Source organism: Dermacentor variabilis, chromosome 11, assembly GCF_050947875.1.
Source record: "Dermacentor variabilis isolate Ectoservices chromosome 11, ASM5094787v1, whole genome shotgun sequence".
In the NCBI taxonomy this organism is placed as follows: domain Eukaryota; kingdom Metazoa; phylum Arthropoda; class Arachnida; order Ixodida; family Ixodidae; genus Dermacentor; species Dermacentor variabilis.
Genome location: NC_134578.1, coordinates 11,492,085 through 11,512,086, shown reverse-complemented (window position 1 = coordinate 11,512,086; position 20,002 = coordinate 11,492,085). Strand labels below are relative to the sequence as shown.

Sequence of the window (20,002 nt, the reverse complement as noted above, 5' to 3'; positions counted from 1 at the left end):
CATTGAAAGAGCATGCTTAAACTGCACAGGATATTATGTGTATTTAATCCAAATACTTATCTGGTGCTTTTATCTTATTTTTGTTATTTTTTCCACATTTCCAGCTTGGCACTTGAGTTATGCATTCATAGTTCATGCATTTGTCTGGTTAGGCTCTCACTAGGGTAAACAGCAAGAATGTTTTATGAACTATACAATTTAAATACTTTTTACTTGCATAACACTGGTGCTTTGTAGGGTTGCATTGGTAAACTTCTTTTTGATGTGTTATATTTTTATTGCACATTGACTAGTAAAGTTAGCAGAAGTGGATTTGACGAAGAACATGCCATGCCTTCCACAAGCACTACATCCATGTCACATAGCCATAACTGCCAACTCTACCAAATTTTTCTAAAGGTTTACAAATTTTGGCACATTCTACAATTTCACAAGTGTTGCATCAAGTTTTATGCAAAATGAATTCTGTTTGCTAAAGAAGTTTTAAAGGTGGTCAAAGATGCTGCGCAAGATCGCAAAACAGTGCATATACAAAAGAGAAGTTGGGATGGTACCTGTGCCGCCCTCTTGTGGTAGAGTAGGGCGCCATATACCATAGGGGTACTTTCTTCGAACTAGTTTATTCAGAAAAGTTCCTGAAGCAGGCCATGTCAACAACAGCGAAGTTGCTGTGATCTAAAAGCAATGTGTTGCTCTTCAACGCTGCTTTACAAAGTTTGCCGCTGCTTTTGCGCAATGTATAATACATTTTTTTTTTCTTTTCGAGGTTTGATCAGTCGCGAAAAGAAAACCACAGTGAAAATCCGATGATGCTGTGTGCAGATGTGTTGCACAATGTCTCTAGTACGCCCATCGATTGCGTGAGGTCGCAGGTGTCAATTCTGAGTGCGCAGTGAGCACGTAAACATGCATTGAACAATAGTCTCCCGCTAAGTGTGAAGTGTGTGCTGTCATTCAATTTCTGCATGCTGATGGGTGCAACGCACCCAAAATTCATTGACAAATGAGTAATGTGTACGGTACAACTTTCATGAGTGACAGCAAAATGCGGCAATGGTGCAGGAACCTTGAAGCAGGACGCACAGACGTTCATGGGGGGAGATGCAGGCAGGCAGGGAAGGAAACAAGTGTCAACCAATGATCTTGTTCAGCGAGTGGATCAGGCAATTAGAAAAAATAATCGGTTCACAATTTCTGTTCGAATGATTCATTTCCCAAAATTTCCTGGTCAGCTCTTATACCATCGTGAGTGAGAGACTCCAGCACTGCGAACTCTGTGCGAGGTGGGTTCCCAAGATGCTGACTGAACATCACAAAACACAGTGAATGGGTGCAGCCTTAACATTTCTCCATTGCTACCATGATGAAGGAGGAGATTTTTTGAAGAAAATCGTCACAGGGGACTAGACATGGGTCGGTTTTGAAACTGAAGAAACAAAAGGGCAATCCAAACAGTGGATGCATTCTGATTCCTCGAAAGCAAAGAAGCTCAGGCGAACCTTCTCCAGCAGAAAGTGTATGGCTACTGTGTTCTAGGACAGCAATGGTGTTCTCTTGGTGGAATTCATGAAACGTGGCATGACCATCACTGCAGCCTCATGCAGCGTGACTCTTGAATGCCTACGAAAGGAAATTCAGAACAAGCGAAGAGGAGTGTTGTCATCAGACATTGTCCTTCTTCATGACAATGCGCGGCTGCACAGTGCAGCTGCAACAAAGAAGCTCCTGCAGCGTTTTTGATGGGAAGTGTTTGATCACCCACTGTACAGCCCGGACTTGGCTCCCTCTGAGTACCACCTCTTTGCTCTTGCTCACACACACTGATTAGGAGGACAGGAGTATGGCTCGGACAACCAGCTGCAGACCAGCGTACAGCATTGGTTGAATGCACAGACGGCTGTCTTCTATGACGAGGGTATAGAAAAGTTGGTACCATGCTACGATGGATGTCTCAATTGGAGCGGCGACTATGTAGAGATGTAGCTGGAAAGTGTGTCTAACTGTTCCAAATGAAACAGTTTTGATTTTCCCTGTGGTTTTCATTTCGTGACCAATCAGACCTTGAAAAAAAGAATAGTCCTCGTAGTAAATCATCATTAATAAAGTAGGCATGTACCCTACAAAAGCGTGTGTTCTCTCATGAAACTTGTTAAAATGCATCCTATTCCCTCTCTCCAACCCTTGCCATGTCTGTGGGACATTTAGGAATACAGTGAACTCTGTATAAACGAAACTCGCTGAGCATACCAATTTTGGTTGGCTGCCTCCAGGCAGTATGTTAACAAACTTTGCTTAAACGGAATGTGTGTGTGTGTGTGTGTGTGTGTGTGTGTGTGTGTGTGTGTGTGTGTGTGTGTGTGTGTGTGTGTGTGTGTGTGTGTGTGTGTGTGTGTGTGTGTGTGTGTGTGTGTGTGTGTGTGTGTGTGTGTGTGTGTGTGTGTGTGTGTGAGAGAGAGAGAGAGAGAGAGAGAGAGAGAGAGAGAGAGAGAGAGAGAACTCCAGTTAAACAAAACTGGAACCCAAACAACCAAGTACTTCGTGGGCATTCATACTGCATTCAAAACGGGGTCTGACAACCATGTAAAATGGAGATGCTAAACGCTGAAGATTCAGTTCCATCAGGCACTTGCAGTAGTGTGGCGACAGCTGCTGCTATGCGGCCTTCACATTGCTTAGTTTTCATGTTCCGTGCCTCTTAATAGCGCCAGTCAAAATTAATAGCACAAAGTGCCAACAGTGGCTATAAAAATGGACATCATGGAAGACGAGAAATGTGGCAAAATTTTGGATTCTGAAATCCTCATTGTCAGGGATAATGAAAGACAAAAGAAAATAAAAGCTGCCTGAAACGGCAGATTTTCGGAGGAGTGCATGTGGATGCGTACATCTTGCCGTGAACAAACTGAAAAGGTATCGTTCGTGCAGTTCAGCTGTCCGTGGAGTGACACTTTTTCTATCAGTTGCCGGATGCTGACATAGAAGGCAGCAGAGGTTGCATCTAATATGGCGTTAATGGCTTATGCGTGAGTGGTGATATTCGAAGCAAAGCATCATAACATCATTTTGTTCAATGCAGAAAACCTAAAACACTTGATGCTTTTCATAAAATAATTGTTCTTGTTGTTAGTGTCATTCGCTTCAAAGAAACTTTGGATAAATGGAACACTTTCTTCTGCTCCTTTGACTTTTGTTTAAGCGGATTCTACTGTATAAAAAGTTTCACATGTTGGTAGCTATGCAGCATAGTTCACTAGTGGGTGCTCATTCCTTCAGTTAGATGTCACTGTTGTCATTATGAGCACAAAGAAAATGGCAACGGAGGGACTGATTTTTTGTTAGTTAAAACTCAGTGAAGCTAACAGACAATGATGCTAGGGAAAGCATAGGGGACATTGACTGTTATCTTTAATTTAACTGGGCTAATAATGAAAATGGCAATGAAAGTGGAGAAAAACACATGAATACTTTGTTTAGCGCAAAAAGACAGACACAAGAAAGACGACAGGACAACACAATTTGCTGCTGGTTGGGGCTAAACTCGCGCTTTCCACAATGTGGGGGTGATATTCTACCACTTGAGGTAAGGTTGTGGCCATAGCTCAATTCCCACTTTCTTCGGTATTTGTGTGTGCCTGCTAGATCTAGCGCTGAGAGTGTTAGCCAGCACCATTCACAATCACAATGGCAGATAACATTATGCAAGTGTGACCATACCATCCCCTAAAAATTAATCATCACTAAAACAATGTACAGTGTACGGGAGAAATATGTTAGCTTAATTTTCACTTATTACCTTAAAGACCTTTAAAATTGTATGTCATGTTAGATCTTGAAGTTTAGTTTACTTAGTTCTCACATTCCAGTTCAGGATTCCAACGAATCGACTTGTTGTGTGCACACCTCACAGGAACAGCTCTGGCGCAACCAGGATTCTGGCCTGATGGCCTACTCTCTGGCCCTCCTGAACAATGTCAGCTACAATGTGGTTGAGTTTGCCAAGTCACAGGTGAGTGGGGAAGACTTCGCTGAAGCTGTCTCTTTCGCGTGACATCCGAGAAGTGACCCACCTAAATTAGCGCTGCTTCCCAGCAATGTGTGTAATCGTAGAGGCCATGTCATGAAGGTACGGATTAAGGAAACCTTACCAACCCTGCGTTTCAGGCAGAGCAAATTTGATTTGATCTGATGTTTTTCGTCGTAGAAAACAAACAGCGCGAAAGGAACAGGAATTGAAGGAGCCGTACAACACACAGGCCCTGTACAGTGCCTACGTTTTCTGATTCTTTTTGTCCTGCGCTCCTATCATATAGCTTCTTTTATACAATGGTAAGCTACCAACTCACTGATTTGATTCTGATATTTTTTTTATATGAATGGCGATAGCTGCGCACAACGGCACTAAATGAATGCTGATGGCTAACAGTACCACGTCAGTTCTGGTGATGCCTGCTGGTAACAAAGCATTTCTTTGAGCCAGTTGGTTCACCATGCAGAATTTTTTTTTTTTTTAACCTCCTACCCTTATTAAGTTTGTTGTCCTTGATTGTGTATTGTTGCATCAAGGCATATAAGCAACCAGCCTTGCTGTTTTACAGGACAATTTATTGTAGCAGCGCATCGCAAGACACCTGTCATAACCATGATGTGTTGAAGGAGTTTCTTATACCACACGAGGGCTGTTCATCAATTTGGCTGTTTTCATGAAGTTTCTGTTCGAACAAATTTGTGGCTTGTCTAGTACCATAAATGCACTTTTAGCATATAGCAGATTTTACGTCATGGTATTGTCAACCTATCTTTTTTTGCAGATTCACAAAAATATTTAGCAGACTCTAGGTTATTCTTTAAGATTAGTATTTTATAGATTTTTCTGCCTTAGCAAAATGGAAGCATCAATTTGCCCATACTTCTCTTTAATAATTCACATAAGCATTAACATGAAATGATTTGATACAACATTCTCAACAGAGTGGGCATTGTAACGTTAGGAGCATTTTTCCAAAGGTATTCAACAAGCACATTGCCATCAAAATAAACAAGTGCTACAGATATGTGTTATCTTTTACTTGGGGCATCACTTGGGGCTATCAAATTATTTACGCCTTAAAGCCTTAAAATTCTTATTTACTATATTTTTTATCTTTCTCGTTTAAATCCTTCACAAAGGATTTTTACTAGTTATTGCAGATATTGAGCGTGGTTTTAGCAAGACGGAGCCTTTTCATAGTTGTAAAGCTAGCTTACCTGCGAGGCAGTTTGTCAAGCTAGTATAGAGTTATTTGTCATATTTGGCAGTTGGCACACACTAGAACAGTTTGCTTGTGTTATTACATGGAAAATATAGTCACGACTCTCGTGCTGAAAATATCCCATAGAGACAAGCTCCAGCATGTTGCAGCTACAACTTGATCTTCGTTTGAGCCTTGACCAGCACTGCCGTTAGTTGGGCATATGTGCAATGCAGAGAAGCATGTTTACAGATGAGAAAAAATGGCCCGTTCTTGGAATGAGATATTGCAGCGCACTGCTTTGCGCTCACCTGGCTCGCGGCTGCCCCCAGGTGGAGTGGATGAGCGACAAGGTGATGCGCTCCTTCGAAGGTGCGCGCAACAACCCCTTCCAGTTCCGACACCTCCAACTTTGCCACGGCATGGCAGAACTCGCCAGGGTCCCCGAGCCAAAGGTCAGTGGACTTCTGGGTATTGGAATGCATCATGTAACTGCACAAAAACAAGGGACAAAGAAGGAACACACAAGACAGCCACGCCTGTCTTGTGTGTTCCTTCTATGTCCCTTGTTTTTGTGCGGTTACATGATGCATTCCAATATCGACCACCAACTAGCCCGCCTATCCCTGTTAAATATGAGACTTCTGGTTAGCACGCATTTTCCTGCTGTAGCCTTTTCTTTGTCTGGTTGGGTTGTCTTTGTCTGGTTATTGCGCACCTTACACCCTATTGCTGTTCAGTGAAACCTGAGTATAACAACCAGGGAAATAAAGAATTATCAGTTATACCACAGTAAATCTAATGCTTCTTGCTAATATCAGCATGTGACAAATGGATGCTTAAATGAATATTAGATGTAACAAAGGTATTTTTGTGTCAGGTGCGATGTCATAATAATAAGGCTCGATTGTAATGCTGCAAGGAGAACTAGTTGCTGTAAGGTCATGGCTTCACTCACTGCTTTGCAATGCAACAAAGGACAGGTTAGAACCAAGGTGGCACAGGCAAGGTAACACGCATACTCACAGCTGTGTTGCTTTCTGGTAAAGAATGTGGCTTGTGTACAGAATTTGAAAGAAGAAAATTTATGACAAAGGAAAACCCAACAAATTAGAGAGAGTCACCGATTAAAACTTGAAACTCCCTAAAAACAACCTTTGAAGCTTCCTTTTTCCTTGTGAACAACAATTATAGCTTTAGCTGTAGCTAACTAAAATGGATTAGCAGCAGGCGCGATCCCCGGCAGGCCCATGGGTGCTGAAGCCAATGCTGATGAAATGCTGGTAGCATGGGAACACAAATGCTGAGGTAAAATTGACCTTATGTACTTAGATTTAGGTGCACGTTAAAGAACCCCAGGTCGTCCAAATTTCCGAAGTCCCCCATTACAGCATGCCTCATAAGCAGATTGTGGTTTTGGCACGTAAAACTCCATAATTAAAAAAAAAAGAACCTTAGCCAAAAGGCCCAGATGCAAGACCCGCAAAATGTTTTGTGGATTTAGGCCTGTCCTAACTGACATCCAAAGTGTAGCTGGTTAAATGTGACGTGAGAAATGAAAATTTGCAATTACTAGCTAAGATAAGCACTCAGTGAAATTATTGTCTATTCAAGCGATGCATATTCGAGGTAACTTTTATTTTGTAACTCTTGATAATTATGTTTTAAAGCAAATATTTGAGACTCCGATGCAGGTTGCGTTACTGGCTGGTTTCTTATTGACATTCCATACCTAGCACGCCTTTGCTCCCTGGCTTTCATTGCCGCATGAAAATGATTGCTAGACTTTCCTAAATAGCTTCAGTGTAAAAAGAAATTGTATTCTTTTTCCTGTGTTTTGCACATAATCTTGTCTCTTTCACCTTGTTGCTAAACTGTCCACCGTCGCGCTACTAAGCAGTGCGTCTAGTTGCAACACCTAAGCAGTGCGGTTAGCAAAATAAGCAATGGAGATTGCTAATGTGTGTTGTCTTCAGGCACAGTTTTTCTTTGTTTTCCAGAATGATGGGCACTTGGCGCATACGCTCTAAAAAGAGTTTTTGCCCTTTAGGGTGTTTCATTGTTCCACAACAGCAATCGTCATCTGTCTTGCTTGCATTTCCTTTCTTGAAAACTCTGCACTCACTGCTTTCCTGTAAAAAATGTTAAGCCACTCTGATAATGCACATGAGATTCGTGACCTGGTAGTACCAGGCACACAGCGTTAAATAAAAAGAAAAGGCACACAAGGTAGATGATGATAATTGCTGTGGGACAAAGATACACCCGAAAATGTGTAAATCGTTTTTAGAGAGTAGACATGAAAACAGTGCAATAAGTAGAGAGGAACGGGGCTGCTAGTTAATGTGTGCTCAGGTTCATGTGCTAAGCATACTCCACATGAAAGAAGTGCAGGCATGACAGTAGTGCACATTAATGAGATCAGTACTCAGGTCTGCACCAATGCCATCCCCCATTTTTGGGCGAGATCTCTGTACCGTTATATTTTTCCATTTTGCACTCTAGTTTTGTAGTCAAGTGTATTTTGTCATGATCTCCTTTATTTATTTATTTTTTTGTCTCACCAGTTGTTGGTGGCTGAGCTTGGTGCATTAAAGAAAGAGAAAATTCTGAGATAATACTCCTAGCATGGTTAGGAAAAAAAACACAGAGTGCATTTTTAGGCTTGAAAATATAAGAAAAGAAAACTTGGCTTCCTGTTCTTGCAAATACATTAACTATGCCTGCAACAGTAGCCCTCTGTCATAGACACATATCCTTATCCTTTGATTTAGTCTTGACTGACCTTTCCTAGTGCAAGCTATTTCTGGACTCACCTGTTCTTCAGAGGAGCAAAACATTGCCACCAAGTAGCTCATCATTAGTTCATATGTCTATTGTAGTATGCTCCTTTCAGCTAGTACTTTGAGCTTTCGAAGGACATGCTTTTCTAGTCTATTTGTAAATGCATAAGTAAATTATAGCTGACACAAGCCATTTGTGCAAGCGGCACTGCTAGTTCTGTCATATCAATAAATTTCAAGGAGAATGTATTTCTCATTGTTTACGTGAAGATATGATTAGCAGTAATTGCAGTTGGTTAAAGTTTTACTGGCCACGTATCTGGCAGTCTGGACAGGGCACTGAGATGATCATCAGGCTTTGCCTTTTCAGAATATGGCCTGAATGGTTCTCTTCTTCTTGTTTTGTGTCATTCTTGTGTGGCCGGCACTATGATGATGCTTTACTTTATCACAATTCGGTGCAAACCCCTTACATTCTTGTGGGAAATAAAAATATAACCTAGCTTTAACTAACCAGCAGTCAACTGTGCTCAGGTCAAGCTAGCTGCATTGTCTTCTCCCCTCTGACCACACTGGCCATGTGGGCCTTGTGTTGTGAATTAATAAGCCAACACGTAAAATGTTGCCAAGTTCCATGTCATTCTGTTTGTATAAATAAATCAAACCCTAATATAATAAAGTTGCACCCAGCATGAAAACAACTTTGTTATATCTGATATGTATTATAAGGCTATATTCATCATAGGCAGATACTGGCAATTAACATTTTTTAATTTAACCCAGCACCTCCACCAAATGTCGCGAAGCACTTTGAACAGTAAGCGTTCGCGACTAGAACGTTGGAGCAGCGAGAGGTAGTGCAGCCGACCGAGCACCGAAACAAGGTTGTTCCTTCTCGTCGTCGTTGTCTCTCTCCTAGCCACAGCCCCACTGCTCCCTATTTTACAGTACATTCCTTACATTAGTCTTCATAATTATCAAGGTTCAAATGCAATATCCAACACACAGGTAGAATCCTGATGGCTGTTTTGACATCTGCAGTGTATGAGGTCAAAAGATGTTCATTTGTACTTTTGCACTTGTGTGCAGTTTGCCGAAGAAACAGGTTTTATTTTACATAGACAAAACAAAAAAATCTTGCAGGTTGTTCTAGCCAGCATGTCAGACATGGAGTGCGGCTTCTCGCGGGAGCTCTTCATCCAGTGGTGCAGCAGCCCGCGAAACAGCGTGGTGCTCACAAGTCGCTCAGCACCCGGTACGCTGACACGGCAACTCATCGAGAATCCGCACCAGCAGTCACTCACTATCACGGTGAGGGCACCGTCATTTAGTTATTTTGTTTATATGCAAATACTGCTGTCTCACTATGAGACATTGCAAAGGTAGATACAAAAATTAGTTACACAGGCAGTAAATCATAAGCATGTAACAGCATACATGTAGCAATATATACAAAGCATCGAGCTGTATGGCTGTACAAGGAACAGAAGAGTGTTACATATGCGGTAGGTCATGAAACGATTGCATATCGAGATTGCATATTGAGGGGTAGAGGGGCAAACAAGAGCCGTTGGAACATAGAAGCTGTATCCGAACTGCATTCCAGTGCCCTCTAATGGCCCCGAGGAAAAAATACAAATGGGATCACACATGCACACATGCCAGCACTGAAATGCAAAGGCTTTTAGGTGGAACTGGAAGGCAGTTCAGCCAGAGCTCCTGTGTTCCAATTACTTTTGTTCGCACCTGTACGTACACAGCGTAATTTGTTGCAGCTCTTCTGTGTGGCGGGGCTTTGTGATTGTATTCACAGGCTATGTTCAAGTGCTTGCCGTAGATGACCAAATAGACAGCCAAGTGGACAGCGCGCGGGGGGCTCCTATGTAAATAAATGGGAACAGAGACACGGTTTTTCTCGGTAACCACTGTACCAATTTCAGTGAGGTTTGTTGCAGTGGAAACAAAGTAAACTCTAGTAGCTGTAGGAAGCAGAGTTTTTGTTTAGGGTGTAGTTTTTTTTTTAATGGAAATTGTTGAAAATTGAAAACCAACTCAAGTACCATGTTTTCGACTCTGCAACTGAGCTATGAAAGACAATATCAGAATTCTGTAAACTGCACTTAACAATGTGTTTAAAGCAAACAAAATTTTTGTATTATACACCGCTCTAAAATATACCGCTACTAATTTGTAAGTAGGACTTTTATAAAACCCTTGTAAACATTGTAACAATTTGACATAAGCTCTTCATAACATGAAGCTCGACTTAAACCGTCTGATCAAGGAATCCAAGGAGAGATTCTTCAATGTAACACTGAAAAATTTCCTTCATAATGCACCTAGTAAATTTTGGAGATATGTGAACCCTTCTAAAAAACAACACAAAGACGAGGATGAAATGATTAACCAAGAACGCACAGAAAATTTCAATTCCTTTTTTTCCTCCGTGTTCACCAGTGATGATGGCACACTTCCGTACTTTCGTGACATCTCTGACCGCCCTTCAGCATCTGACCTTCTCATCAACGAGGCAGGAGTCCTGAACCTTCTTCTGAGCATTAACATTAAGAAATCCCCCGGCCCCGATGGCATCCCGAATGAGTTCCTATGTAGATATGCTCCATGGGTTGCTAAATATCTTACCATAGTCTTTCAATCTTCGCTCACCCAGGGAACATTTCCTACAGCCTGGAAGCAAGCTAAAATAATTCCAGTTCACAAAAGTGGGAGCACATCTGAGGTAGGAAACTACAGGCCTATTTCTCTTACGAGTACCTGCTCCAAGCTACTTGAGCATATAGTTTGTAAACATCTGTCTAATTACCTGGAAGCTTACGAGTTATTATCACCAGCACAACATGGCTTTCGCAAGAGGTTGTCTACAATAACGCAGCTTGTTCAAACCGTTCACGATCTTTCACAAACTTTAAATTGCCGAGGACAGGTCGACCTAATTTTTTTAGATTTCGCCAAAGCGTTCGACAAAGTATCGCATCCTAAACTTCTCTTAAAAACGAATGAAATATTTAGAAATCCAAATATTACTAAGTGGCTTAAATCCTACCTTTAGTCTCGTGAGCAGTATGTTGAAATAAACAAAATTAAATCCATGCCCAAACCAGTTTTGTCTGGAGTACCCCAAGGCAGTGTCCTGGGTCCCCTTTTATTTCTTATATTTATTAATGATTTGCCTTCCGATATAACTGTTCCACTAAGGTTGTTTGCAGACGACTGCGTCATTTACAATAGGATCGGATCTTTAAGTGACCAGTTAGAACTTAACAACAATTTACAAAGAATATTAAAATGGTGTAATGAATGGCAAATGTCACTGAACCCAGTAAAATCAGTTTGTATGACCATAACAAGAAAGAAGGTGCCTTTGCGGTACAAATACAGCATAGGACCACAGGAACTAAAAAGAGTAACAGAATATAAATATCTAGGACTAATATTTACTCAAGATTTGAGATGGAATGCGCATATCAATCAGGTGTGTAGCAGAGCAAATAAAGTCTTATGGGGTCTCAGGCGAAGACTGTACAGCGCAACTCCTGAAGTGAAAAGCTTGGCATATAAGGTATTAGTAAGGCCAATTATTGAATACGCTAACATTGTATGGGACCCACACACTGTAACCAACCGTCATAAATTGGACAGAGTTCAACGACTCGCCTCCAGGTTCATATTTAATAAGTATCAGCGCGTGCACTCTCCTACTGAACTATGCAGACGCGCAAACCTTTCCGCTTTAGAACTAAGGACTAAGTTTGACCGGCTGAAATTTTTCTACCTAATTGTTCATAACCAGGTTAAACTTAATTTCACTGATTTCTGTATAATTTCACCAGATCAACGCTCCAGACACAAGCACAGTTTATACATACACCCGCCAGTTACACGGAATGATATATTCAAGTATAGTTTCTTTCCTAGGGCGATCAAGGAATGGAACGAATTACCCAATCCACTTGTCACATGTTCCTCTGTCAGTGCTTTTACTGCTGGTTTAGAGAATCTTATTTTTCCGGATATGACTGCATCATAGCATTTGTTTCTGATGCGCATATTACGAGTGTTTTGTCTTTGATCACTGCATGTCACTTTTTACAGATACTGCTATTGCATTATTTATTGTTCAACATGTACCGATATTTTGTATATGTGTTGTTGTATTTCTATCCACTCCTGTAATGGTCCATCCTTGGACTGACAGTATAAATAAACAAACAAACAAACAAACCCGCACATAATATTTGTACGCTTGAGATGCTCTAAGAGATGCAGTTTGCAGAACTACAATGTCAGCTTTGAAGTGCCACCTGTTTATCTGCTTTAGTGCAGAGGTAAGCGTCTTGCTTCATTTTCTTTTTTCTTGCTTACCACTTTTTGGGGAATATCATAAAGAAATTCCAGGCCTTAGATCAAAATTATGCTTCCTAGAGTCACTGTAATTTGCCGTTCTCTCTCAAATGCAACAAATTTCGTTTAAATTGGTCCGGCGGTTGTCTCTTAAAACTTCATTTCTGCATTCCACGTGTGTTCAAATAGGGAAATCAGTGTTAGCCCCAACTTAAAGTTTCCTCACAAGTATCATTCTAATTCCGACAAATCCAGCAAGAGAGAACAGCTTCACTAAGACAGCATCAAAGTAAAAAATGATTCAGGCTACTTTGCTGTCCAAACAATATGGCAGCTGAGCAGAATGCTTGAAAGCTTAACAGGGAAGCTTGACTAGGAAAAGTGTGGCTAGCAAGAGCAAAGAACATTTAAATAAACTTATCTGTGCTGTGTTCTTGACTAAAACACACATTGGGCCAGGCCGAAATCAAATATTGTTGAACAGAATTAAATTCAGGCAGTTGTTACTGTACTGTGTGATGCTGAATATAGCCCTCAAAAGGCAAGTCGGGAGACTTGTAGTGGTTGTCTAATTAGCAGGTAGCTTTTTGTGGACAGTAATTAGGACATATTCAGAGGGCTGGGCAGTTGTGATGACACTTAAAGTGAAGAAACATGTAATAATTAGAAGAAGAAAAAAAATAATTTGATTGGTCAATTTCTACAAACACAGTTTCAGGCCTGCAAAAGCCATAAGCTTCTTTGTCACAGAATCGTTCAGGCCCAGCATTGGTGAGCAACACAATGCACGCTCAAACGACAGTCATTTAAAAAAGGAAAATGCAGAAACCTCACAAAAAGAACAAAAAGAAAAGGTGAGTCCTATCAGCATGTGCAAAAGTACATGTCAAGTGAATGTACTTTATGAAAAACGTTTAACTCAGGTAGACTGCAAGTAGAGGCAAAGCAATGCCTTTGACAACTTTTACAATCACATTACATGGGTACTGCTCTAATTATTTGTTTGTTTGTAGTGGATGGATAGTTTAAAAACCTCATGTGCTCAAAGACATGCTCGCTCTAGCTTGGTTCTCTTCCTGTTTTACAGGTCAAGAAGCGTGTCCGCTTAGAAGGTTCCGAACTTGAAGAATACATGCGCAAGGAGAAAGAGTTGGCCGCAGCACGGCACAAAGCTGAACGTGACACGTGAGTTGTTTTATGTATTCGCTGCGGAAACTGGTGATACTTGTGATCCCACAGGCGGTGAGGCAGCTCAAGGGCTGCAGCATTCTCCTGCCAAGTGCAAGGTTGCGGGTTCAATTCCCACCACTGCAGCCGCGTTGTGATGGGAACGGAATGCAAAAGCACTCGGGGACTAAAATACAGGTGCACAATTTAGGTGGTCTAGGTGCATTTAAAAGAACCCAGTGTGACAAAAATGAATACGAAGCCAACCCCACTAGAGCATCACTTATGGCCAAATTGTGTCGTTGGGGCATGAAATAAACTTTTGCTTGTGTTTGCACCATGAACATGTTGCAGGAGCATGGATGGAAACGCAGACAAAAAAAAATCTAGTCAGAACACCTAGAATGTGCAACCACATGGGAGTGCTACATGCAATCACACACACCGTAGCCAGTTCCCACACTTGGTGTTGACCCCAACCTATGTTTTCGACCAGGAGCTAAGTCGCAGTTAAAAATGCAGATTATGCTGGTAATGCAACAGTACATTCTAGCCACTTTCGACTTGTCCAGATTTGAATTTATGTTTATCTGTATTTGCCTGTGTTTAGCTGCGGGCTCAGGGACTCCAATACCTGAGGTCACTTAGAGTGCAACTTTTCCAATAGTTGGCCACAGTTAATCTCCTTCACGCGCCAATTAATTCTGACCATCAAAAATTTCATTTTCAACACACTGTCTTGCTTATTCAGAATAATGAAAAACATACAGCTGGAAAACAGATTATTGATTTTGAATTGTTTTTTGAGTCTTCTCAAGTTTATAGAATGTGGACTCAAGGGTTCTCGTTGCGGTCGGCGGCGGGAGAAGTGCTGCCCATTGTTCTGGTTTACTGCCCACCCCTTTGAGGGGGGGACTCTGCAATGAGAATGGTTGATTTAGTGAAAATTTTCAATTCTCACTTTTTTTTTCTCACAATTCCTATTTGTTTGTTCATAACATAGGAAAATATTAGAAACAAATCAGAAGTAGAAGTTGAGAAAATCGCACTTTTTAGTGTGCAGCAACAAAAAGAGGGTAGAAAATCAGACTTCAGGAGGTGCCAGCGCAAAACGGATAGCACGACCTTCTGTTAATGCAATGCCGTCACTTTCCTATCACCGCGAAGAGGAGAGATGGGAGTTTCAGACAGCCACAGTGCTGCACTTTGCCATGCAAAACTAAAAGCCAAAGAAGCAAGTGAAAAGAGGAACAAAATTGGCAGAGCGATTTGTTACTGCTGCCATACACAGGAAGTACTTCTATTGGCTGATGCAGATTTGAATTGCTGGCGTAGATTTTGTGCGCATTTTTTTACTGCGGTGTGCTCTGCTTTTCTTTATCCCGGCGATGTTTGGCAATACCGATAGATTGCTTCGCTGGTTTCACTTATGTTTCTTTCATTAATACATTCAAAATGCAAAATTGGTGAATGTAACATAAAAATGCCAGATTGTTCTTATAAATAAAAAACAAAAGCTAAAAAAGAGTTTTGGATACGTACCTCCAGTCGCAAGATGTCCACCCCTCAAACATTTCTGTGAAGGACCCTGGTGGATTCCATCAAGAACTCTTCAGGTATAAAAACATCAGCTATTTCATGTCTGTCATACTAATAATGCACCCATCCTGATATAAAGCGTGAAAAACAATGACAAAAGTGAACCCGCCGCAGGCCGACATACTGACACCGAGAGCAAACCTCCAGCCAAGTCGCCTTCCTAAAACACCCTGCACATATTCAAACTAGCAGTACAGGTCCAATCAGAAGGGCTTCAAAGTGCTTGTGACACATTTGAAATATTCTTATCTTCATCAGTGCTTTTGCTTTTGATGCGCTATCTTGGAATGCTCAATTGTGCACACAGCACCAACTGAAGGGTTTACAGTGTATATATACTAGAGGAAAGTCTGGTGCTGCGATTGTTCAGCTACCATGGCAGTAGTGGTTAATACCTGGATTGGTGTAATCTTTATGCTTGTGGCTTCAGTCATTCTTGCGATGTTAACTATTATGCCTTGTCTTTCTAAATTTCCAAAAAGCAAATGTTTTTCTAAATGCAGCAAGGCAATTGGTCTCTGTGCACCTGCATAGTAGTTGCGAATCGCTGCATTGATAATGCAGCATGTTGAAAATGACTGGTTTGCAAAGTCACTAAGCCATTCGAAAGTCATGAGGACGTAGTTAAGGCATAATATGGCGGTTGAGCCATACTGGCTGAACTACCATATTAGCAGCTTCCGAAGACACCAGTGCCAAAATTATCTCTAGTAAATTTTGTGGAAAACTCTATGGCTGTTTGTACACAGGCAGGTCTGAGCATGTGCTCTAATGTCCTCTTTTTTTTTTTTTTTTTCCTGGCTGCAGGGAACTGGACGCTTCTGACTCAAGTGAAGAAAGTGAGGATGACATGGACATTGATGAGAAGAAGCCACTGCCCGAGCCAAAAGGAGAGGTGGGCCGCATAATGACATTGAGTGAACATTTACGTCTGACAGTAACTCCTGTGAAAGCTCAAAGTACAATCTTGTCCATGTGCAAACAGTTGTTTAGAAAGTCGTTCGTGCTAAATCACAGACTACAATGTATCAAGGAAACAGAGTACATGGCTAAATGTTTGTGGCTGTACTGGTATGTAATCAAACTGTGATAATTAACCCTGTATAGTCCAGAGTATTATTTTTGCTGCACTGCGTTTGATGCCTCAAAATTCTGGTCTAAGCGCAGGGAACCTAATGTAAGCCTATAGTACTCAGGGTGTCTACCAACCGGGAAAACCGGGAATTCTCAGGGATTTTGGGTAGTCTGGAAAAACTCATTGAAAACTCAGGGAATTTGTGCCACAATCAGGGAAAATTAGCTGTAATTTTATTGAAAGGGTCGAAAGTCGCGGTAATGCTGGCTCGAGTAGCAGACAGGAATCATAATGAATCGTCTTTGATGCCCTGTCGTCAGCTGGAGAGTGGCCAGTGTACAGTCAACGACCTACTTTCCGTATTCCCGATAATTTGGACGGCTTCGCGGCACCACCACGTACCCCATAGAGTCAATGTATCAGAACGTCTAAAATTTCGGACGCAAGAACTCTTCGCCATCCGATTTTCCGGACGTTTTGCTGTGACCGCAGATCCGAAACGGCATCAATAAAAGCCACCACCGCTGCCATTTTGATTACCTCGCTGCCTCGAACCGGCGGTCTCGCTCACAGATCCACTGGCAACCATAGCCACCACTGCTACAACGCTAGGCCTAGCTGCTTCGACGTTCGCCATGAAGCTTCTTGCCGTTGGGTGCCGTGTTTTTTATTGAAAGAATTTACTGCTGTCAGCAATGGCACAGACTCGGCCTTTGTGGTACTCGCGATTGGCTTAGATGCTTGGAAAGCACTGTGCGTTGCATAATGCCGGTTCCCGAAAGTCGGCGTCGCCTCTGTACAGAAATGTTACTTGGTGAAGCATACGCAAAAGTATTGCAGTGAAGCATAACATGCGTGGGAAGGGGCTATTGCCACGGGACACAGTATGTATTCCTTAATTATACATGCGTTCACCCGGTATTTCCTGTCACAGCGCGAGCACCGATATTCCTAATGCGTGTACCGAAAGGCCTTCAGAGCATTATGCCTGTGGCGGTTTGAGCCCTTAAGGGCAGTAAATAACATGCATTTATTTGTTCCAACTGGCCGATTTTTTTTACGTTTTCGCAGCCCCTAGGGAGTTGAAAAAAATAGGACGTGGACTGTGCAACTGACCAAGAAGTTGCTTCAAATGGTCCGTGGGGTGAACGAGTGGCAGAAGGAGGACAAGAACAGAAAGCACCTATGCATTGAGGAATGAACCGGAAAGGAAGCCTGCTGCCCCTGTTTTGAAGGAGCTTGAGCTCAAAATACAATGTTGGCTAATGGCGAGATGCAGGTGTCCCTCATCCAAACCAAAATAAACCCTTTAACGCAGTGAAACACAACCCTGAGGTGTCGTGCGTGGGCTGAGAGTATGTCAGGACAGTTGAGGTTGACTTATGAGCTGTTGAGAGAGAATTTCAATTCTGACAAAGCTCTGGCCTCATACCACTGAGCTTGCTATCAGTTGATATAAATAGCTGACATTCGAAAATATTTGCTTCTTATGCATCTCTTCTCTATTTGTATTTGAGAATGTCCGACTCGATTTGCAATTTTTTTTCGAAGACATATTATTTGCTGTGCATTCTACTAACGCCTCCCTTCTATTCTCTTTTTTGAATGACGTAAACATTACTCCTTAGTATACAAATTAGATTAAGTCGATTTTTACTTTTTTTTCCATATGCTTACTAGAAAGTGACAGCATCGGGCGATATAATTTCAGCCTGTCTTGAAATAAAACATAGTTCTGCATCAATCAGGGAATTTTGCAAAGGCACTCAGGGAAAACCTGGAAAACTCAGGGAATTTGGAAATGTCAACTTGGTAGACACCCTGAGTACTTCTTTTAATATGCTGGAGCGAGTTTTCAGTTATGGAATACCATATTTACTGGCTTATAATTCGCATCCCCCTCAAAACGACTATATTTCTGAAAAAGAAAAAGGCTATGTAGGTCACACCAGTGTGTAAAATGCATCTGTTCATTTGGTAAGCAATTTATATATATATATATATATATATATATATATATATATATATATATATATATATATATATATATATATATATATATATACACACACACACACACACACACACACACACAATGACGTTGCTTAAGCCACGTGCGGAAACTGTAGCGTTAAATCATTCTTCCTATGCTTTTAAGGTATGTTCGTGGCCTCAAACTGCTTTAGTTCTTGCCTAGTTGGCTTTTCCTTGAGCTGTTTTTGCATCTGACACATGCAGGCAAAATCCAAGAGCATGGGCTTCTTCAAGCAGGCCAAAAAGTCGTACCTCATGTTTCCAGTGAAGGAAGAGAAAATCAAGTGGGACGACTACGGAGAAGTAATACGGTTAGTTTTCTTGTTTACTGTGTTGTACTATGGACCTTAGGGCTTCATTCTAAAGTTAGAGGATGCAGTGGTGACTCTGTGGCTTTGGCATTGCACCGCTAAAGACAGGGTCATGGGATGAAATCCCGTCCGTGATGGCCACATGTCAATCGAGGCAAAAAGCAAAAATACCCACGTACCGAGCATTGGGTGCATGTTAAAGAGCCCCAAGTGGTCAAAGTTAATCCGGAGTCCCGCACTACAGTGTGCCTCATAATTACATTGGGGTTTTGGTGCATAAAACTCAAGAATTGATTTTTTTTTATTATTACTGGAGGAAAGTCTGGTGCTGCAATTATTCAGCTACCATTTGAATGAATGGTACTGGGGATGATTGGAATGATGCATTTGTCCAATCTTTTAATCTTGTAGCTTCAGGTGTCCTTGTGGCCTTATTTATTTTTATCTGCCTTCGTTGGCCTATATCTTTAAGCAGTTGTATATTTTTTATAAGTCCACGAAGGTCGGTAAGACTCTGCATGCATGCATGCACAATCATTGTGAATTGTTGCATTTGTAACCAAATATTTTCTTTGACATGATTAATTTCCAAAGTCAAGTCGTTTGAATCTAGAAGCACAATGTTTAGGCAAATCAATGTAGTTCCTGTCATTCCCATAGTGGCTGAACTGCCATACCTTCAGCTTCTATGCTCTCTAGCACCACATCTTTCTCTGGTAAATTTTATGGGGAACTCGGTGCTGTGGGCCAGTACCTCTTGAAGAGCAGCACAGGCCTAAATTTAATAGAACATTAATGACAAATCATGCCAAGGCACGCCGAAGATACCCAAGGTAGGAAAATGACTCAATTGCCTATAGAAAATTTTTTTATGTGTACGGATACCACTCTGCCAATTTTGATAAAAAATATGGTTTGGTGCTTCAAATTTTCGGTATGTCAGTTGTAGGCATAGGCACTGATCTATAATTTACTTGTTGGCATATCACTCCCAAGAAACTGAGCACGGGCTATAAGGTGTAATTTGTTCCACTAAAATTGGTTGTCTTTCTATAGTGCACATCTTTTTATTGATGATGTGTGTCAGGTTAGCTTTGTGTTAGTGGCAGAAATTGTCAGGGGCCACAGTTTGCCCGAAAACACTTATATTTCTTTTAATTTGAGGTAGCTGATTGAATTGATTAACATTTTATTTACTGTCTTCAAATGTTATGACTAAACTACAGTGAAATGTTGTGAATTCAAACGGACAGAGTGGCCTTGTCAAAATTATGTGTTTCAAAGTACAAAAATAGCCGGTAATTCGAACACATAGGCGTTTTTAGCGATTAAATCAATGGTTAATTAAGCATCCACACACCAGCTCCTGAACTCGTCTCCTTTTTACAATTTATAATACTGTATTTTGGTGCATATCACCTGTACCAAAAATTTTAAAATTTA

At 41.3% G+C, this 20,002-nt stretch overlaps 1 protein-coding gene across 1 annotated transcript in view; it reads left to right on the top strand.

Annotated features, from left to right (window-relative positions):
* The window catches only part of Cpsf100 (cleavage and polyadenylation specificity factor subunit 2), a 59,195-nt gene that overhangs the window by 15,770 nt on the left and 23,423 nt on the right, over nucleotides 1–20,002 (top strand). Inside the window, exons 5-10 of the mRNA XM_075675371.1 lie at nucleotides 3,908–4,006; nucleotides 5,561–5,683; nucleotides 9,155–9,322; nucleotides 13,461–13,558; nucleotides 15,947–16,034; nucleotides 18,453–18,559. Of these exons, the coding sequence (XP_075531486.1) occupies nucleotides 3,908–4,006; nucleotides 5,561–5,683; nucleotides 9,155–9,322; nucleotides 13,461–13,558; nucleotides 15,947–16,034; nucleotides 18,453–18,559 (683 nt within the window). The remainder of the gene's footprint in view (nucleotides 1–3,907; nucleotides 4,007–5,560; nucleotides 5,684–9,154; nucleotides 9,323–13,460; nucleotides 13,559–15,946; nucleotides 16,035–18,452; nucleotides 18,560–20,002) is intronic.